Source organism: Glandiceps talaboti, chromosome 18 (genome assembly GCF_964340395.1).
Source record: "Glandiceps talaboti chromosome 18, keGlaTala1.1, whole genome shotgun sequence".
Classification (NCBI taxonomy): Eukaryota; Metazoa; Hemichordata; class Enteropneusta; family Spengelidae; genus Glandiceps; species Glandiceps talaboti.
Genome location: NC_135566.1, coordinates 8,081,757 through 8,100,449, shown reverse-complemented (window position 1 = coordinate 8,100,449; position 18,693 = coordinate 8,081,757). Strand labels below are relative to the sequence as shown.

General features: G+C 34.7%; 1 protein-coding gene across 2 annotated transcripts in view; it reads right to left on the bottom strand.

Moving 5' to 3' along the window:
- LOC144448830 (mediator of RNA polymerase II transcription subunit 13-like) overlaps positions 1–18,693 on the bottom strand; it is an 83,608-nt gene that overhangs the window by 45,560 nt on the left and 19,355 nt on the right. For both annotated transcript variants that reach the window (XM_078139136.1, XM_078139137.1), the window contains exons 3-4: positions 17,542–17,632; positions 9,603–9,686 (exon numbers count right to left, since the gene is read on the bottom strand). In XM_078139136.1, the coding sequence (XP_077995262.1) occupies positions 9,603–9,686; positions 17,542–17,632 (175 nt within the window). The remainder of the gene's footprint in view (positions 1–9,602; positions 9,687–17,541; positions 17,633–18,693) is intronic.

The following is an 18,693-nucleotide window of genomic DNA, read 5'->3' as shown; positions in this document are numbered from 1 at the left end:
CCATTTCCTGAACATGCAGTAGGCTAGACGTCCTGCCTGTGATATGGAAACGTTTACGCTGGTACTGGAGCTAAGTGTCCTGCTTGTGAATTACAAAAGTTTACCCTGTATACATGGGCTAAAAAGTCCTACATGTGTATGGTATAGACCTTACCAAAATTTGCCATGGTGGCGCTCTACTTCCTGTCTGTGCATGTGTACCTTGGGGGTATACATGGTATAGGTTACTCGGTTAATCATAGAGCACTGCTGCTTTACTCGATGTCTGAACAATATGAAAAACATCCCGGATTTACACTTCTACAGAATACCAAGGGACAAAAGTTCTTAAGAAACGGTACTATGAGGTGATGATACCCCCAATTTGAGCGAGGGCGCTGTATTCTCAATTTCCCTTTTTTGCAGTGTGCAATGGCCTTTTGTTTTGTATGTACATTGGGATAGGCGACTGTATGCTTAGCTTACTGCATGTACATTAGCTACTTGTCTTGTCATATAACTAGTCAAGTGTATAAGGAAAGAAAATAAAATCAATGGACTTGCCCTAAACACTAACAGCCATGTTCTCCACATAACTTTTTCACAGAAGGGTCCATCAATAACCAGTAACATCTTCTGTTGTTGCCAGGTAACAACCAGCAATAGAATATTTGGAAGCTAATACCGTTTTTTTGGGGTTTTTTGGATGAACTAAGTTGACTGGAGAATGGTTTTCATTTTCCTGAAAGGGTGCTAAGAAATAACACACAGGATTGGGCACCACCTTGTCTTGAGAGAGAACACTGCCTTCTTATTTCCTATGACCCTGAGTACATTATGATGATGAACTGACATTAATGGCCATAGATAACACATTAGCTATTTACTAAATATTACAATTCAAACATAGCATATTCATACTACATACCTTCGATAAAACTGTACTTTATAGCTGCACTACTGCAGTACATTAGCTATTACATGCTATTAAAATTACATCTCCTAAATTTTCACAAATCCCTGTTCACACTTTTTATGGATTAATTCGCCCTGCCCTCAATAACAATATGGTTGAGACTATATAATTTTCCAGGGTCAAAGGTCGGACTAATGTCAGATTACATTTATCAACAGTATTCAATAATGTAGCTGACCGCAATACAAATTAGGTACGTGATAATTACAGAATTTGTTATTTCAAAACACCTTGACCTTCATCACCTCAGGGATTTGACCTCAGAGATTTGACCTTCCCAATGAACTAGCAAATAATTAAACTGACACCTACTTTATATTCCTACATTGCTCAATACTGTAGACTTACTATTTTAGGGCACAAATAAGTTGGCGGAAAGACAACATTTACACTTTCGTTTCATTTGGCAAGAAAACATTTTGACTACAGCATATTTATAGACATATCAATTTTGTAAGTTGATACATTAATTTACACCCAACTGTATATTACCTGTAGTAACTCAGAATTTACCAACTAAAGTTATTTATCAAAGTGATTTATTTTGGTGCAAAAAAACGTCTCAGCTAATTGAGCTAAAATAAATTTAGAGCCAAAACACATACATACATACATACATACATACATACATACATACATACATACATACATACATACATACATACATACATACATACATACATACATACATACATACATACATACATACATACATACATACATACATACATACATACATACATACATACATACATACATACATACATACATACATACATACATACATACATACATTCAGAACACAGTTGCTTTTCTACAACACTGAACTGAGCTGTACATACATTTTGTGTATTTCTAAATTTTGTCAATTTTAGCAAGAAGAGCAATCAATCCTTTTTTTTTTAATTTTACAAATATTAAGTCTGCAAGGCACATACAAAAGACAATAATGTCTTAATACACTGAATTTTGTCAAATGCATTATATAAAATGGGTCATTCAATACATCTGGGACCATATTGGACTTGGCATACTTGCCATTCATTCATTCATTCATTCATTCATTCATTCATTCATTCAGAAATAGAACAAGTGAACAAAAAAAATGCACAATTATTGTTCTAACCAGCAGGCAAATATTATATATATTCTACAAAACAAAATTTGCACACATAATTGCTACGCTGTACTGATTTACAAAACTGTACATACAAATATTAATCACTTTTATTCAAACGGTACAGTTTTGCTCTTTGTAACTCTTTCAGACATTAACAACAGTGTAATTTGTTAGCCATTTAACAAAATGGTGGAATTCAATGTTGTATTGAGAATGCAATTATAGTTACATGAATGGAATGAGAGACTCAGTTATTATTAACACCACATTCACAGATTATCTACCATGTGTATTCTTATTGAACATGACAAATAAAATATATGCTAACGTGGCAACTATCGCTATGTAGTGTTTTTTAAATGCTAACATGGCAACTATTGCTATGTTGTTTTTTGTATGCTAGGTGGCAACTATCGCTATGTAGTGTTTTTTTACATGCTAATGTGGCAACTATTGCTATGTTGTGTTTTTATATGCTACATGGCAACTATCGCTATATAGTGTTTTTTTATATGCTAATGTGGCAACTATTGCTATGTTGTGTTTTTATATGCTACATGGCAACTATTGCTATGTTATATGCTAGGTGGCAACTATTGCTATGTTGTGTTTTTTGTATGCTAGGTGGCAACTATTGCTACCTATGTAGTGGTTTTTTTAATTTTACATGCTACATGGCAACTATTGCTATGTTATATGCTTGGTGGCAACTATTGCTATGTTGTGGGGTTTTTTTAATGATAGGTGGCAACTATCGCTATGTACTGTTTTTTGTATGCTAGGTAGCAACTATTGCTATGTAATGTTTTTTGTATGTTGGGTGGCAACAATCGCTATGTAGAGGTCTTTTGGTATGCTACATGTAGGTGGCAAATATTGCTATGTACTTTTGTTTGTATGCTAGGTGGCAACTACGGCTATGTAGTTTTTTTGTATGTCGGGTGGCAATAATCATTATGTTATGTAAAGTTGTTTGTATCCTAGTAGGCAATTTTTAACTTGATTAATATGCAGTCAAAGGCAAAATATCACTCTATATTTTTAATATGATTAATGTGTCATCAATACCCTGAACCTTGCATACCTGAGTCCAGTAAAAATCATTTTTTATGACTGGTAGTTGTTGGTGATGTGTGCAATATGTCAGTCTTGGTATTTTATTTCAGACAACATATGGTTGGCTCAGCATGTATGCTCTCACTTTTTGAATAACTAAAACAGCGATTGTTACCTAGTATGTATTATGTTCAAGCTCCTTTATGGCTTCTCATTCATATCATGACATAGGTATTGCATTAAACTGAAATATGGCATCCACAGAATTGGTCTCAACATAATGAATGACACATTTTTTTTTTTGAAATAAACATTAGCATTTTTGCTATGGTTTCAGAACTATACAACAGAGGTCATGCCAAAGATCTGGTCCTTGATCTCCTTATGTAACAACTCGTTAACCCCATATAAGGAGCATATTACTGGAGTGGAAACAATGACAGATCTTTCAGCCTACCAGAGAAGGAAAATCTGGTACAATCCGCAAAATGTCCTAGACATCAGTGTGTTCTCTAGGTCAACGTCAATTTGACTCGTCACTGACACTCGGCAATTTCTTGTAACGTACAAAAATTTGGTGTTATGTAGTATCCTAGGTGGTGATTCATAACTTTTAAGAAAACCAAGTGTTCATCATTTTGACCTACAACAACATTTTTTGTCTTTCGCTGAAGACACACTGAATTGGACATATCATAATTTTGATTTGAACTCTAACCGAAAATTAAGGGTCAGTCAGGAATTTGATTTGATTTCTCTCCTTGTTACCTGAAAACTAGAATCCCAGCAAACTCACTACTAGTACCACTACAAGTATATTATACAGGTGCTTGCTGGATATGTAAAAGACATGCCAAAAATGGTATGTCTGGGCAAACATTTCCATCGCACTTTCCTATGCACAGAGTAACTCCAGACCCGACATTTGCCAATGGAATGACGATAATGAAGAGTCAGGGGAAATGGCTGGCCACAGGTGAATTGAAACCACATATATTCCTTATAGATTAATCTTTCAGTGTGGTCAACAGCTGGCCAATCAGACTAACATCATAAATCCTTCCTAGTCTTCCTGGGGAATACCTCTACACTGCCCCAACTACTCCAGCCTTTCAAATATTCATCAACAACATATTATTATCCAAGCCATGCAGTGCCTCTTGGGCAGCGTGACTTCAGATTATGGACCATAGACAGCCAGACTGATTTTCCAACGTAAACTATCTACTTAAAGTCTATGCTGTCACCGTGTATTAACTGGCAAATGTCATACAGAATTCAACGTCTGGCATTTATCCTCGATATCACACACTGCCCACATTAAACCAAATCTAATATTCCTGAAAACGCATGGAAATGTACGACAATAGAGACTGCAATAAACACCTGCAAATGTCACCGAGGCCAAAGTACTCAATTACCAACAGTATGTTTTCAATTTTCAACAATAAATTTCCTTCTCGATGGGACATAATTACAATAATCTGTCTTTGCATTTTGTATATCTTAAACACCTCAGTTAAGTAAAGGTGCTGCTGTATATTTTGTACTTTTAAAACTAGGACATCGTCGGTTCACCATTTTCTCAATCACATTCGCACATATTTTCAAATAATCTATGTGGCATCCCTAATCTTTCTGATATGTAATAAATCATAGCCGAGGTAACGGATGACAACGTTATTGATTGCACACATTGAAACATCCGTGTGATGGATATTTATCAGTCTCTTGGTCTATAAATGTTGCCACTTCTAAGTAGCGCCATACTAGCTATACAGCTAGATATCCTTAGGATACGAGTGTAATCACTCACAGGAATGAGATTGAAACGAATCAGGTGGTTAGGGAGTTTCAAAGAAATTTCTAGAACTCTAAATCTATCAAGATTGCAATAGACAGTTTGTGTTCACAATTAATGCTCTGTAAAAAGTAATTCTAATTCTATCCATTGTCATTACATGGTTGATTCACCTTTGAAAAGGAAGCATTTGAACGATAATAGTAGATTTTGTGTCATGAAATATAAAACCTTATCATGTATACAAGTACATATTACTATTTAAATAATAAAATCTTTCATGACATTGTAAGTAACAGTACCCATCTACCAGACAAGGGAATTGATTTTTATATATTACTCACATTACAGTAAGTAATGGCATTCCATTTCATGACAGTATAGATTTCTCAAACTGAGATATGCGGAAAAAAAAGTTCACATTGGAAAAAATTATTTTGTATACAACAATTTCGCACGTACAACATGGAAGTTTATATAATTGTTATTTATATAAGCAGCAAGGTAGCAGAATTCCTAAAAATTTGTCTCTAGCTGGTAGCGAGAAAATTATGTTTTTTGAGCACTGTAGTGTTTAGAGCGACAAAATAAGGGAATCTAGTTTTTAGTGACTCCATAGCTAGCTATTGTCTGAATCACTCCTGCATCATCATCGGTTAATAAAAGACCCCTACCCGTATCTTTCATTGAAATACATATCCAAGATCTGTCTACTAGACAAGACCAAAAACCTCACGATATACAAGACTTAGTATTCACAGGATGAAAAGTTGTGGTTTTATGATGAAAAACTAACTTTGATTAATATACAGTAAATGATACCCTCATAACTATCGGTCACATCTTTGTAGTTGTCACTATGGTGTTTCTTTAGAATTCACATTCACTGTGAAATAAATCATGCATCTGCCTCGGCCCTTTGATTTGACCTTTTGACCTTTTGACTGCCACAGCCAACTAAAGCAATTGTCACTGATCACACCTGCTACACTAATTGTGTTAAGCTTTGCAATGACTGTCATGTCAGAACTGACCACAGAATCAAATTGGACACTTACATATAGTCACTTTGGAATAGTAATTTGAAAAGATTGTTATCAAGTTTTATAGTAGACGGATCAAAACGTCACAATTTGTGTCAAGATAACTGTCACACAAGTGACTATATTTTACATTCCAACTTACTTTTTTTTAAAGAACAGTTGGATACTTGACGGATTGAAACGTCACAATTGTTTCAAATGTTATCGTACAAAAGTCTGTATCTGGTACAGTTCATAGTAATTAGTATCAATACTTTTCTGTGAAATGGTTCGAGGGAACACAGGTTTATTAGTGCTATCGTCAAATGCTGAAATACCAGTCATAATGTGATTTCTTTTTCATAACAACACAAAAGACCTTAGGTCATTTTTTTCCCCAAATTTCTTGCCAAATCATGCTTCGAAATTGTGTGTCAACATGTCAAAATACTATTGCTTCAAAATAGACAAAACAAGCATGATAAAATATAATAAAGGAATGAATATGCACACTAAACAGGTGTAACATTTTGCTGTATCTGTTTCCATAGTTACCATTTGTTCTTATTATTTCAACACTGTCAAATTCAAGGAACTGTACTGTATGTCTTACAGTGAAATTTACAAGCTGTATACTCCCAAGTCCTGACCTCTCACTACACAACACATAAATTTACATGAACACTATTACATCTTGCTATATATTTTACATAATTAATGGTTTGTAGGCCTTCATAATTCTTTTCTGATACACATAATTGTCTGCGATCAGTCGGTAGATCACCAGTGCAGACAATGAAAGGTTATATATGTGCAAAGTGGGCTGAAGATAAGGACGGCAGTTGATGTAGGTTGTTGGATCCTCAGTGACATTAATTATTCAGCTTTGTCATTGATACCTCCCTATGACTGATCTATATGCATAATCAAGGTCAAAGGTTAGAGTACCCTTGGAGAAAAATGATTGGTCGAAATTCAGCAAATTTAATGTTTTGAATCTTATTGTTGAGATCTGATTGGTCAAATGTCGTTAATACTTCAGTCTTCCCCTGGTGATGTAGATATGCATAATCAGTGTCAATCTTTTGAATTTTAGTGTCAACATCTGATTGGCTAGAATTATGCATTGTTTTGAATTTTATTGTCAACATCTGATTGGCTAGAATTGTGCATTGTTTTGAATTTATTGTCAACATCTGATTGGCTAGAATTGTGCATTGTTTTGGATTTTATTGTCAACATCTGATTGGCTAGAACTGTGCATTTTTTTGTATCTTGTCCACATCTGATTGGCTAGAACTGAATTTACATGCTTTGAATCTGATCATCAACATCTGATTAGCTAGGATTTTGTGAATTCAAAATTTCAAATCCCTTTATTGATATCTGATTGGTTAAAATTAAGACAAGTGCAATGATTCAGTCTCCTTTCTCCTTTGCTGATGTAGCTGGCTACTTATTTATTTCTAATCATGCAGAGAGAACATGTTCCTCTTTATCAAACGCCACGAATATGAGTTATTCCTGGTGTTGAATACTGAAACTAAAATCAGTAAAAGCCATAAATTATGTGAAGCTAGAAATCTCTTATCTCCAACTGTCATGTCACCTGTCCTCAAAGGACTTTAAAGATCAAATCACACATCATACCATAAGCTATGGGTCATTCTATCTTTGCATATATATTGACTTTAACTTTAAGAGACAGTAATTTTTCTCCTCTGTAGTATGTACATAGTATCGACAAGAAATGGAATGGAAAAAAAAAAAGTTTTAAATGCAACTAAATCATGAGTCACTAAGAAAGATGAGTGGATGGAATGATATGGCTAGGAGTTCACAAGCAGGGCTACGTAGACACAACATACTTGATTGTGGCAAATGAATTTAAAGGAGATCTCCGACCTGTAATGAACTTGCAACATACCAGAAAACTCATCCCTACAACACTACCATACACTGTGATGTAGACATCAAGATACAACACTACCATACACTGTGGTGATATAAACAACACTACCATACACTGTGGTGATATACTAGTATACAACACTACCATACACTGTGGTGATGGGGACATCAGGACAAACACTAATATACTCTGACATACATGTAAACAATCATTTCTACCCTCTATTTTGACAGTATTTTCTAATGGTTTCTCCATCTGCCTTGTGTATACTTTACCTCCTACTTTTTGGAATTCTTCCATATGCTTTGACATCGAGCCACATCAATGCTTAAGATACCACCTCTAAGAGTAGTACATATGGGGTGGCTATTTGAAATTGGACAAGCAGGGAATGTTATCTGTTCTAGTTGAAATTTGCAAAAGTTGAGAATGTTTATCTGTTCTCCATGGTAAACGTATAGGACTTATAGTAACTAATACCGAATTGTCAGTATCCAATACAGCAATATCAGGACACAGACAACTACATGTAGTGAATGACAACTTGAATGGTTCCATAGCGCAAATGACAACAAACGTGAATTTTCATAATATTCAGGTTTCATTTTACAGTGACAAAATACAACACAGTCGAGTTTACAATGTTCTAGTTCTGCCCAGCAACTTCAGTTCAGCTGTTCAGCAGAAGAAGGGACTTGAGAATAACAGAGAGATATCGCAAGGTGTCGCGCGTTGACAACTTATAACTGAAATGAAAAATAACCTGTCAACGTGACTGTTATAAATTAACAAACCAACTGACCTCCCCTCTTTATTGACAAGAGAAAAATGTCACTCAATGACACAAACAAACGTACCAACTTTCCTCAACATAAATTTGACCGGGGAAACAGTCAGAAAGTATAGCAGTAACACACTAACTTCCCCTCTCAAGTAAAAAAGAGAGAAAGAATGTTACACACTGACAAAATGACTAACTTACCCTCTTTCTGGACCAGAGAGCGATGAAAATCATATGGTGCAAACCAATGTACTAACTAACCACTCCTCAGAGTGGACTTGGGGAGACCAGCCAGCAAATTACAAACAAATATACTAACTAACTTCCCCTCTTGATGGACTTAATGGTAAATCAGACAATTTTACTTATTATACCCACAAGCTTTCCCTCTCAGGGTCTAGGGAAAACCAGTCAGCACATAAAAGACTACCACATCCACTAGCCTTCCCTCTCTCCGGAGCAGAGAGAGATGAAAGTCACTCAATGTTACAAACTAACATATTAACTATCCTCCCCTTTCTGTGGATTAGAGGAGAAACCAGGAAGCAAGTTAGTTGTAAAATACGAGCTAACTTTACCCCTTTCCCCTCTATGGACTAGAAGCAATCGAAAACAACTCAAGTTACAAACTAACATAGCAACTAACCTCTCCTTTCTGTGGACTAGGAGAAACCAGTCAACAGGTTAGTTGTAACATACTCTCTAAGTTCTCTCCTCTATGGACTAGAGGGGAAAACAACTCAACATTACAAACAAATATGCCAACTAACTTCCCCTCTCTGAGGACTAGAGGAGAAACCAGCTAACAAGTTACAAACATATATACTAACTAACTTCCCCTCTTGGTGAACTTGAAGGGAAATCAGATAATATTACAAACTAATATACCAACTAACCCCCCTCTCTGTGGAGTAGAGGAGAAAGTAGTCAGTACAGTAGCTGCAACATGCCTTACCTTTGATCATCATGTTCGGAGTCTGAACCATATGGTCTAATAAACCATTTACCAAGCCGTACAAAGTTCCTGCTCAATAAACATCTGTGAGAATACAAATATAATATTTTCATATTTCGTCAATTATCCACACAATCACAAAAAGTACACATAAACAAATCATCCGATTCAGTAACAAAAATATTAACTATAAATGCATAAAACTAATTTAAAACTTTCCAGCCTCAGCTCGCATGACTATTATTAAATAAATGTCCTGTTTAAAATACATAATGATTCAAGATTTTCATATTTTTGTCACTTATACATAAGACAATAGAAATAAACAAAACATGTTAGACAAATTTTTAATAATAAATTCATAAAACTCACTTCGAATTTTTCATCTCAATTCGTATTAAGATCAAGTTTTCAAACACATTAGTTACTTTATCCCCCTGAGCCTCAAATTTGAGGCCCGGAAGACAAAACCAACATATGTTCCTCATTGTTATTACTACAGCAAATAACTGTTTGAGACCAAGACAATTTTGTGAGAGACAAGAGAGACAGATATGGAGACAGGGCTACAGACTGACAGAGACACTGTATCATTAAAACGAAAGTACCACTTTCATAATCACATTCAGATCAACCCCCATGCTGCATTACCTTCCACTGATCTTACTGGTGAAAAGGACAACAGAATGTGAAGGAGATGGCAAAGTAACTGCCTATAGGCAAAACTAGAGTCAGTGTACAACTTATAAAGGACGCCGCATCTTTAATCTAATAAGACACCACACTGTCTGAAAGACAAATCGCAACATCTGAGTCTCCTGGCATTTCCTTATGCCATACCACATGTCAAGTTTAACACCGAAACACATCCATCATACATAATTTGTTTCCAATATCAGGAATTCAATGAAAAAAGGTAGACACCAGATATACATGTATGTATGTATGTATGAATGCATGCCCTTCACATGATATATATATATCACACATGGTGTATACATTTCATGTTAATACCATTAATCAGAATTGTACACTTGCCACAAGCCAAGACTTATAATGGCCACAAGGTCAGAAAATAACTGATTTGTATATTTATAATTTATGCATACTCATTAACATAAAAGGTCAAAGTGATACACTTGTCATATATATTAAGTTATACATTTACACTATTTTATTTTATTTGAAAATCAAACAGATGAAGAGACAAAGACAACAGTCGCTAGTATTCCCATACCTCACCAATTACCAGACAAATTCGATGATTTCTGAGGTTATTTCATTCAAATGGATGTAGATTGATCTGGCATACTGTAAATCCATAATTTCCATGATTAGTAAATACACAATGGAGAGCCATAAAATACCAATGGAACCTTCCATGAGTTTTATGGCTGCTGTGTTCCCACATGCTTAATTGGTAAAATGTGGCTTCACTCAATATCAAAATACAGCATACTTGTATTAAAAGTAGACAGCATATTTGAAAATCATGACGCTTTGTTCATATATTTATTACAAAAAAATTTCAGCCATGACTTTACTATGTCAGTTATGTTTATAGATTACCATGGTAACAGCTAACTTGAGCTACTTGTTTTTATCTTGACTCAATACCACATGGTGAAAAGTTTACTATTCACATGATAATTATCCCTGGTATGTTTATGATGCAATGGTTCACCAACCTGGAAAAACGACACTAGTTCAGCTCATTTCAGTTCATTACCCCTGTGATACCAAAACATGTCACACATGTTTCAATATATGGTTACAAAGTGTGGATAACTATTTGGTGTTTATATATACATTCTTGAGTTTGCACATACATATTTTTGCATGCAAGAATTTGTGTGTGGCTGTAATACTTTACGTTTGTGAATAATATTATCTATCTGTCTATCCATATAAGTAACATTCTGTAGGTCTTGTCAACCAGTCTATGTCTACCTTTCCATTCTGATTGTCTGTCTGTCTGTCTGTCTTACTGGTTGGTCAGTTTACCAGTGATCTGGGTATATTTGCCTCTATACATGTGTGTGTGTGTGTGTGTGTGTGTGTGTGTGTGTGTGTGTGTGTGTGTGTGCCTCTGCATACATTGTATATGGGAGGAAGGGGTTCTATCAGTCTGTTCGTCTGCCTGTCTGTTGCTGGTTAGTCATTTATACGTGATTTGGATATACATTGTATTTGTCTGCGTGTGTCTATGTGGGAGAGGGGTATGTATCAGTCTGTTTGCTTGTTTGTCATTGGCTGGTCAATTTACCAGTAATTTGAGTATATTTGGTCTCTGTGTGTGTGCGTGTAGGGGGGGAGGAGTTACACAATAATTCCAAATATGTTTATATTCAGTTGTGTTTCATCAATGCCAATGTTTAGGTATAATTATGTGCATATGCCAATGTGTCTGGAATATGAGGAGGGGGGGAGGTATACTACAGACTACTTTTAAAAACATTTTTATGTTTACTATGTGTTTCATCAATTGTTACAATCACGTTGAGTCAATATTTTTGCATGGTTTTATATAACAGATGTTATGGCAAGTAGATTTATTCAGTTCCTATGCTCGTTTTGTTTTGAAAATGACATGTAACATTGCAAATAATATGTCTAAGAACTCTCCACTTCAACTGTTGTACAACGTTATGTACATTACATATTATCTATAATGTCTACACCTCTAAATGTCAAAGAAAAACAATATCATTCTAATAGATGCCAGCATACGCATATTATATGCATGGTAAAGAGTATAAAATATTACATTTAAATTTTTGTTCACAGCAGCTTAACTATCATACATTTTCATGAAAAATGAAAATATTCTAATAACTATATTTATGTGTATTTATAAATTAATAGGACAGTGCAGGAATTTGTAAAGCACAAAGAGAAACTGCTTTCTTATCTATTTTTATTATGCAAATTATATATATACAAATTATTATAGAACAGCTGATACTGTATATCACAATGTCTACTCCAGACTCGTACAATTTGCTATATATGTTCATTTTTATTGAAATTAATTATATGCAAATTAGAACACAGTATAGTATATCACTGTATTTACTCTCGACCACAAGGAAACTAAATTGTTATATATTTCATTATGTAAATTATACATATGCAAATTAGAACAGCTGATATTGTATTTTGTGTCTACTCTTGACCACAACAGGGAAACCAAATTGTTATATATTTGATTTTTAAATATATGCAAATGAATAAAGAACAGCTGATGTTTCATATTAGAGTGTTTAATCTCGACCAGAACTGGGAAACTAATTTGTGTTATATTTTCTTTTGTTCCGTGTCTACTCAGCCGTAATAGACACTGAAACTTCTATTTATAGGACAGCACTTAAGACATGATGCCAATCCAGGAAAGCTTTACCGTTTTGTGCTTTGAATACACACAGGCATGTTTCCACTTTTATATGTCTAATAAATCATTCTCCACACAACTGAAAATCTTACAAGAAAAGGTCATCGAAAATAACTCTCTATTTTGAAAACGATTTCCAACCTCATACCATATACCATTTGTATCATTAACAGATGCAGCAAAGAGAAGGGTTACGACCTCAGAAACATTGCCATAGCAACCAAAGTAGCCTCCACTAAATGAAAGCTTATTAAAACAGCGGGCTGTCTAAAAGTAGTTTCATTTGTGAAGAATTGGCCATTATAATATTGGTAATATTACAAGTAATGGATATGTATTGAAAGCACTACATCTTTGATTCAGTAAAGGAGTTACATGCTTCAATCGGTTTACGGGGCTCACCAAACATGACGACTGTCAAGTAACGGTTTGACCTGCAATGAATAATTCCGCAACTATGCAATAAATCACTCCGATGATATTTCCTACACTGTTGTTTGTTTTAAAGTTTGGAGAACTGACATGTCTGAAAGTGTGTCTGTCTGTATGTTTTGTCAATCTGTTTTGTTTGTTGTCATTTTCTAGTCTTCGATAAATGTTACCTTTTCACTAACTGTACAGAAATGCATTAGTGCAATTTTCTTATAATTACCAATGAATACTTTTTAGTGAAAACAACTCTGTAATAAATCATCTGATAATTTCCTATGACCGCTAATGTTGTTGTTTGTTTTCAGATCGCCTTTTCATTTCCTACAACCTCTAATGTTGTTTGTTTTTAGGTCAGGTGAACTGATCTCTCCGACACGCAGTTTCAGTAGTTTTATTTCATCTTTTGTTTTTCAATTCTAATTTTCTACAATCTACAAATGTTGCACTTTGCTACTTGTATATACAGAAATGTTTTAGTATAATGCAATGTCACAGACTATTTTTTTCAGTGAGCCTTAAGAACTTACTCCTGCAGCTAAAACTAGATTTCATAACATGAGTGACCTGAACAGACACAAGTACAAACACTACGTATTTCTATTTTGTCATAGTTCACCATTATTCAAATATTTACATAACATGTTCTGGACACACTGGAAGGTCTCACAGGAATACACACACAATTATCCTAATTTAACAGATTTCACATTTACTCGTATCATTTTCTTATCAATTCTGTAATTTCCAGCTGTCAATTTTCGTCCCTTCTACCCGAATTATATACATGTGAGCTTGAATTATAATGTTTCATTTGTAATACTGAATTAATATCCAAAACACAAATTCACAAGCTCCATCTATCAAACTTGCATATATAAAAACCTGTTCAATGTTTTTCAAATTTAAAATAGCTTAAACACAAAGACTGACTTATCACAGGCAACAACTGACTTATCACAGAAAACCATATCAACTTATCACTGATGGAGATCGACATCAAACCTACTACATAGACTGACTTATAATGATTGACACAAGCACAATTGACTTATCAATGACAATGATTGACTTATCACAAGAAAAGATTGACTTATCACACGCAAAGCCTGACTTATCACAGACTGATTGACTTATCACAGGCAAAGATTGAATTATCACACAGTCTGACAGATGAACTTACATGTATCAACCAGGCACTAACCAAGCATCGGTGACAAATACCATAAAACTGGCAATTGAAGCCATACTAATTCATACTCTATACATCCTCCAATTACATTAAACACATAAAAAATCAGCTACGATTGTTCTCTTCTTTGCCACTCGTCACAACTTCCCCCCCACTCCAATGTGCGTCATCCTCAATCAGGGTGCAATGAGCCATTAACTGTATACTTGCCTGTCATTCTTGCATTTTATATAGTATCAAATCACGAGGAGTAAATCATTCAACACTGTCACAGCACAAATTATCGCACAAACGCATTTACTTATATACCTCAAACTGGTCTTTTCATTTTTGTAGCATAGGTCAATGGTATTCAAAGCATTACTTATTAAGGCACACTAATAATATATGAAATACAGGAATGCAAAATGCTTGAGGATTTCACTTTAGGGCACAACCGTTGCAAAATAACACAATCTGGTGTGAGAGAACGAACATGACTTCATGTATGCCATCTTCCAATAGTTTTCCAATTTGTAGGCATTTAATTCCAAAGCTGTTCGACAAAACAACTCAGAGGAAAGAGGCGCGTGACTGGGCATTGAAATGACATCAACAGAATCACTTCATACATAAGAATTTCATCAGAAGAACATCTGAAGAGCTCATCAAATTCAGTGCATGATTTCACTTATGTTTGTGTCAACAGACTCTTTCTCTTGACCTGAAGTAATTATGGATGAAATAACCTTCGTTCTTCATTAAATTGGACGGCAATCAAATTTAGGAAAGGCGGAAGAAACGGTGTGCATTAAGAAACACAACAGTGACAGAAGCAGCTGTGTAGTCAAACACTACAACAGTTTTTAATATGAAATCTGAATACGTTCCCCATATCACCCTATATGTTCCCCATATCACCTTATATCATGTCAAACACTCTTCATAGACACTGCTGAAGATATAAACAAACTTTACACGTAATCCTATCATTACAAAATATTTCCAGATCATATCTGACACTATCACAGCTTCAGTAGGCAAAATGATTTTACGTCAACAATCTTCATATGAGACTGTTGTATATAAACAAACATTACAAGTAATCTTATCATTTCTAAATATTACAAGATTACGACCCGGTGTTTTCCCTCTCACGATCAAGTTTCACAGTTACTTTACTATCCAAAGAAAGCACTTCCCAAACCTTCTGTTCTGTGTCAAAACATCTCAAACCAAATATGGACTACTAGTTGCCGACAACATCTGCTAACTAATTCATCATTTTCAGAGACCACGATTAAAAACAAAAACAACTTTCAAAAGTAGTATTTGATGGAGTGAAACATTTGCTTTCAATGACAAAAACATTTACATGTAAATGCAGATGAAAAATCACTTGTCAGTCGGGTGAGGTGGGGGGAGTTTGGCAGTTGGAAAGATGTGTAAATAGGCCAACACTTTTTGAAAATATGTGCAACTGTTATGGTGACAGCTTGGTTGTGTGGACTAAGCTGTCACCACATGGAAGCTTTACTTGATCAACAATGGCAGTCAATTATGAACAATTATACACAATATCAAGTCATGCATGAGAGTAAGGCCAACTCTTTTTTTTAACTGTAAAATCACACACTTGTACGAAGGATGAAAATTAAACATTTAGTGTTTTTTGTTACTGGTGGGTAAGTAGGTAAATTCTATCCAAGTTCCTCATTTTACCACGGGTTCTCTTACAAAATCAAGCAATGGACCCAACTGGAAACAAGTCTACGACGTTTGTGGATCACCTTAGTAACTCTACACATTTAGTTTTACATTCAAAAATTGTTCACATCTTTTTTATAATTCTAGCCGTCTTGTTGATTTCATTCAAACCTCATCCAATCACAATGTGTAGGAGAATAAACTAGCTTCATCCCATTTCTCCTTCTCTGTTACCATGTTCCCTAAACTTAGCAAAATGTTGCTTTTACCTTTCACAACTTTCTACTACATGTATGTCTGAAAGATCCAGCTGTTGGTCTGCTGATGTAACCACTAACTTACTACAGATGTATATGAAAGATCGCACTATATAACTGGAACGAACACCTGGATCTTTCTGCTATACTTTTCAAAATTTTACTCAGTTTTTTTTTTGTTTTTTTTTTGGGGGGTGGGGGGTGGGGTGTTGTTTGTTTCTATAGACAGATTTCCAAATTGCATAGTTTTTCATTTGGTTTGTTTTGGTTCTTGTTTGTTTCTGCAGACAGGTAGATGACGAAAGAGAGTGATTTTCAGATCCATGTCTTCTGTATGACTTGCAAGTAAAGCTGACATAAGGTCAAGCCTAGTGGGGATCTTTCTACCGATCACCAGGGACATTGGTGATGACAACTTCAACTCAGAAAATCCTTCAGACAAAATGGCATATCTCTCCTAGGAGCAAAGTATCAGCGACAGACGTTTATCTTTTTCTTGATGGGAACTCAAGGAGTACCAGCTGGCTCACAGTAGTAAACACTACATGGGTTGCAATTGCTAGAAAAGTGTACAGTAACTGACATGTGATGTTCATTTCAGAGATACAACTCATATTTCAAATTTTGTGTGTATATATTAGTGTTTCAGTGTCATCTTTGAATCACCTTTAATAAACAATTGAATTTGTTTCCATTTATTAATATTCAGTATCATCTTTGACCCAACATAACCTTTGACCTCAATGCCCTTTGACCTGGTGTATCTACACCTGCCATGTCTCCATATCTGTCCTCTTGAGGGGGTTGGAAAAAGGGTTGAAAAACAAAGAAATTTCATCGTTGTTTGCTCTCCTGTAACAAGTTAAATACTGTTGTAATAAGTGTTTACAGCAGTGCACACAACAATGAACTTTGCTGCCTAAAATAAGTAAATTACAGACCAAATTATTTCAAGGAAAAAAAAAGACAATTTTAATGGCATACCTTTCAAGCAAATTATGCAGTGCTTTGAAGAGAAGAGTCCGGCCTTCGTAATTTAATCCATTCTCCCATGATCCTTCAGTAGTTTCATTAACTGTAACAAAAGAATATATAAAATTTAGTTTATGAGGCAAACCTTGAGGCAGTCCTGTTCAGTCACGATAATGCAATAAATTGTCAACTAAGACTTGAATTTCTTCTTCTGTGTAACCAAGTATAACAACAACTCTGTAGTGAGGAATGCATTATTTATCTCCTATAAATACATGCATAATTCAATTACAACATATATCTGCATGAATTCACATTTTTGTGGAAACTGTTGGAGCAACGTGCTGGTAACCATTATAACCATCAGCCTTCAAATTATAATATGGTCAAAATATGTCTCAGGCAAAGTAGGGTGGGCTCTTACTTCCTAAACATATGAACTGACACAAATTAATACATGTATATCATAAATATATCAATTTTTCCAACAACAAAAAATTGTGGAAAATGTTACAGCAACATGGGTGTAACCATTGGATTATGAGCTTTGATATTACAATATGGTCAAAATATGTCACAGAGCAAAGTAGCGCGGACTCTTCCATCGTAAACATATGAACTGACAGTGACACAAAATAATACATAACTATACCAATAATGGTGTTATTACAATCTATCCAACTGGAAATACTGTTGTTGTCAGTGTAAACAATTTCCTCACATATCATTACATAGTGTGAATATCATTATTATAAACATAAACATACTATTTTCAAAAAAATATTGATTTTTATTTTAACTATTATATTACTAACTGTAAAGTCCTTGTAATATATAGATACGTAGAAATTAATGCTCCACAGTTCAAATAACAATTAACAGATCAAATTAAAGGAAAGTAATTTATGGTACGCTCGCAGGAAGTGTTTCAAGAATAATTGTACATATATCTATATGAACTAATAAAAGATGCTGACATGACCTAAATATAGCAGGTGAATAGCATCTATATCTATGGAGATAGTATTCTAGAAATTCTGGTTATGGCTTGGATGAAACCGGAGACTAATGTCATAGTTACCGATCTACCGCCTTGCTATACTGTATACACTATATTTTATTTATTGACTGGCACACAGAGGTCACGACCCAATGATGACTGTA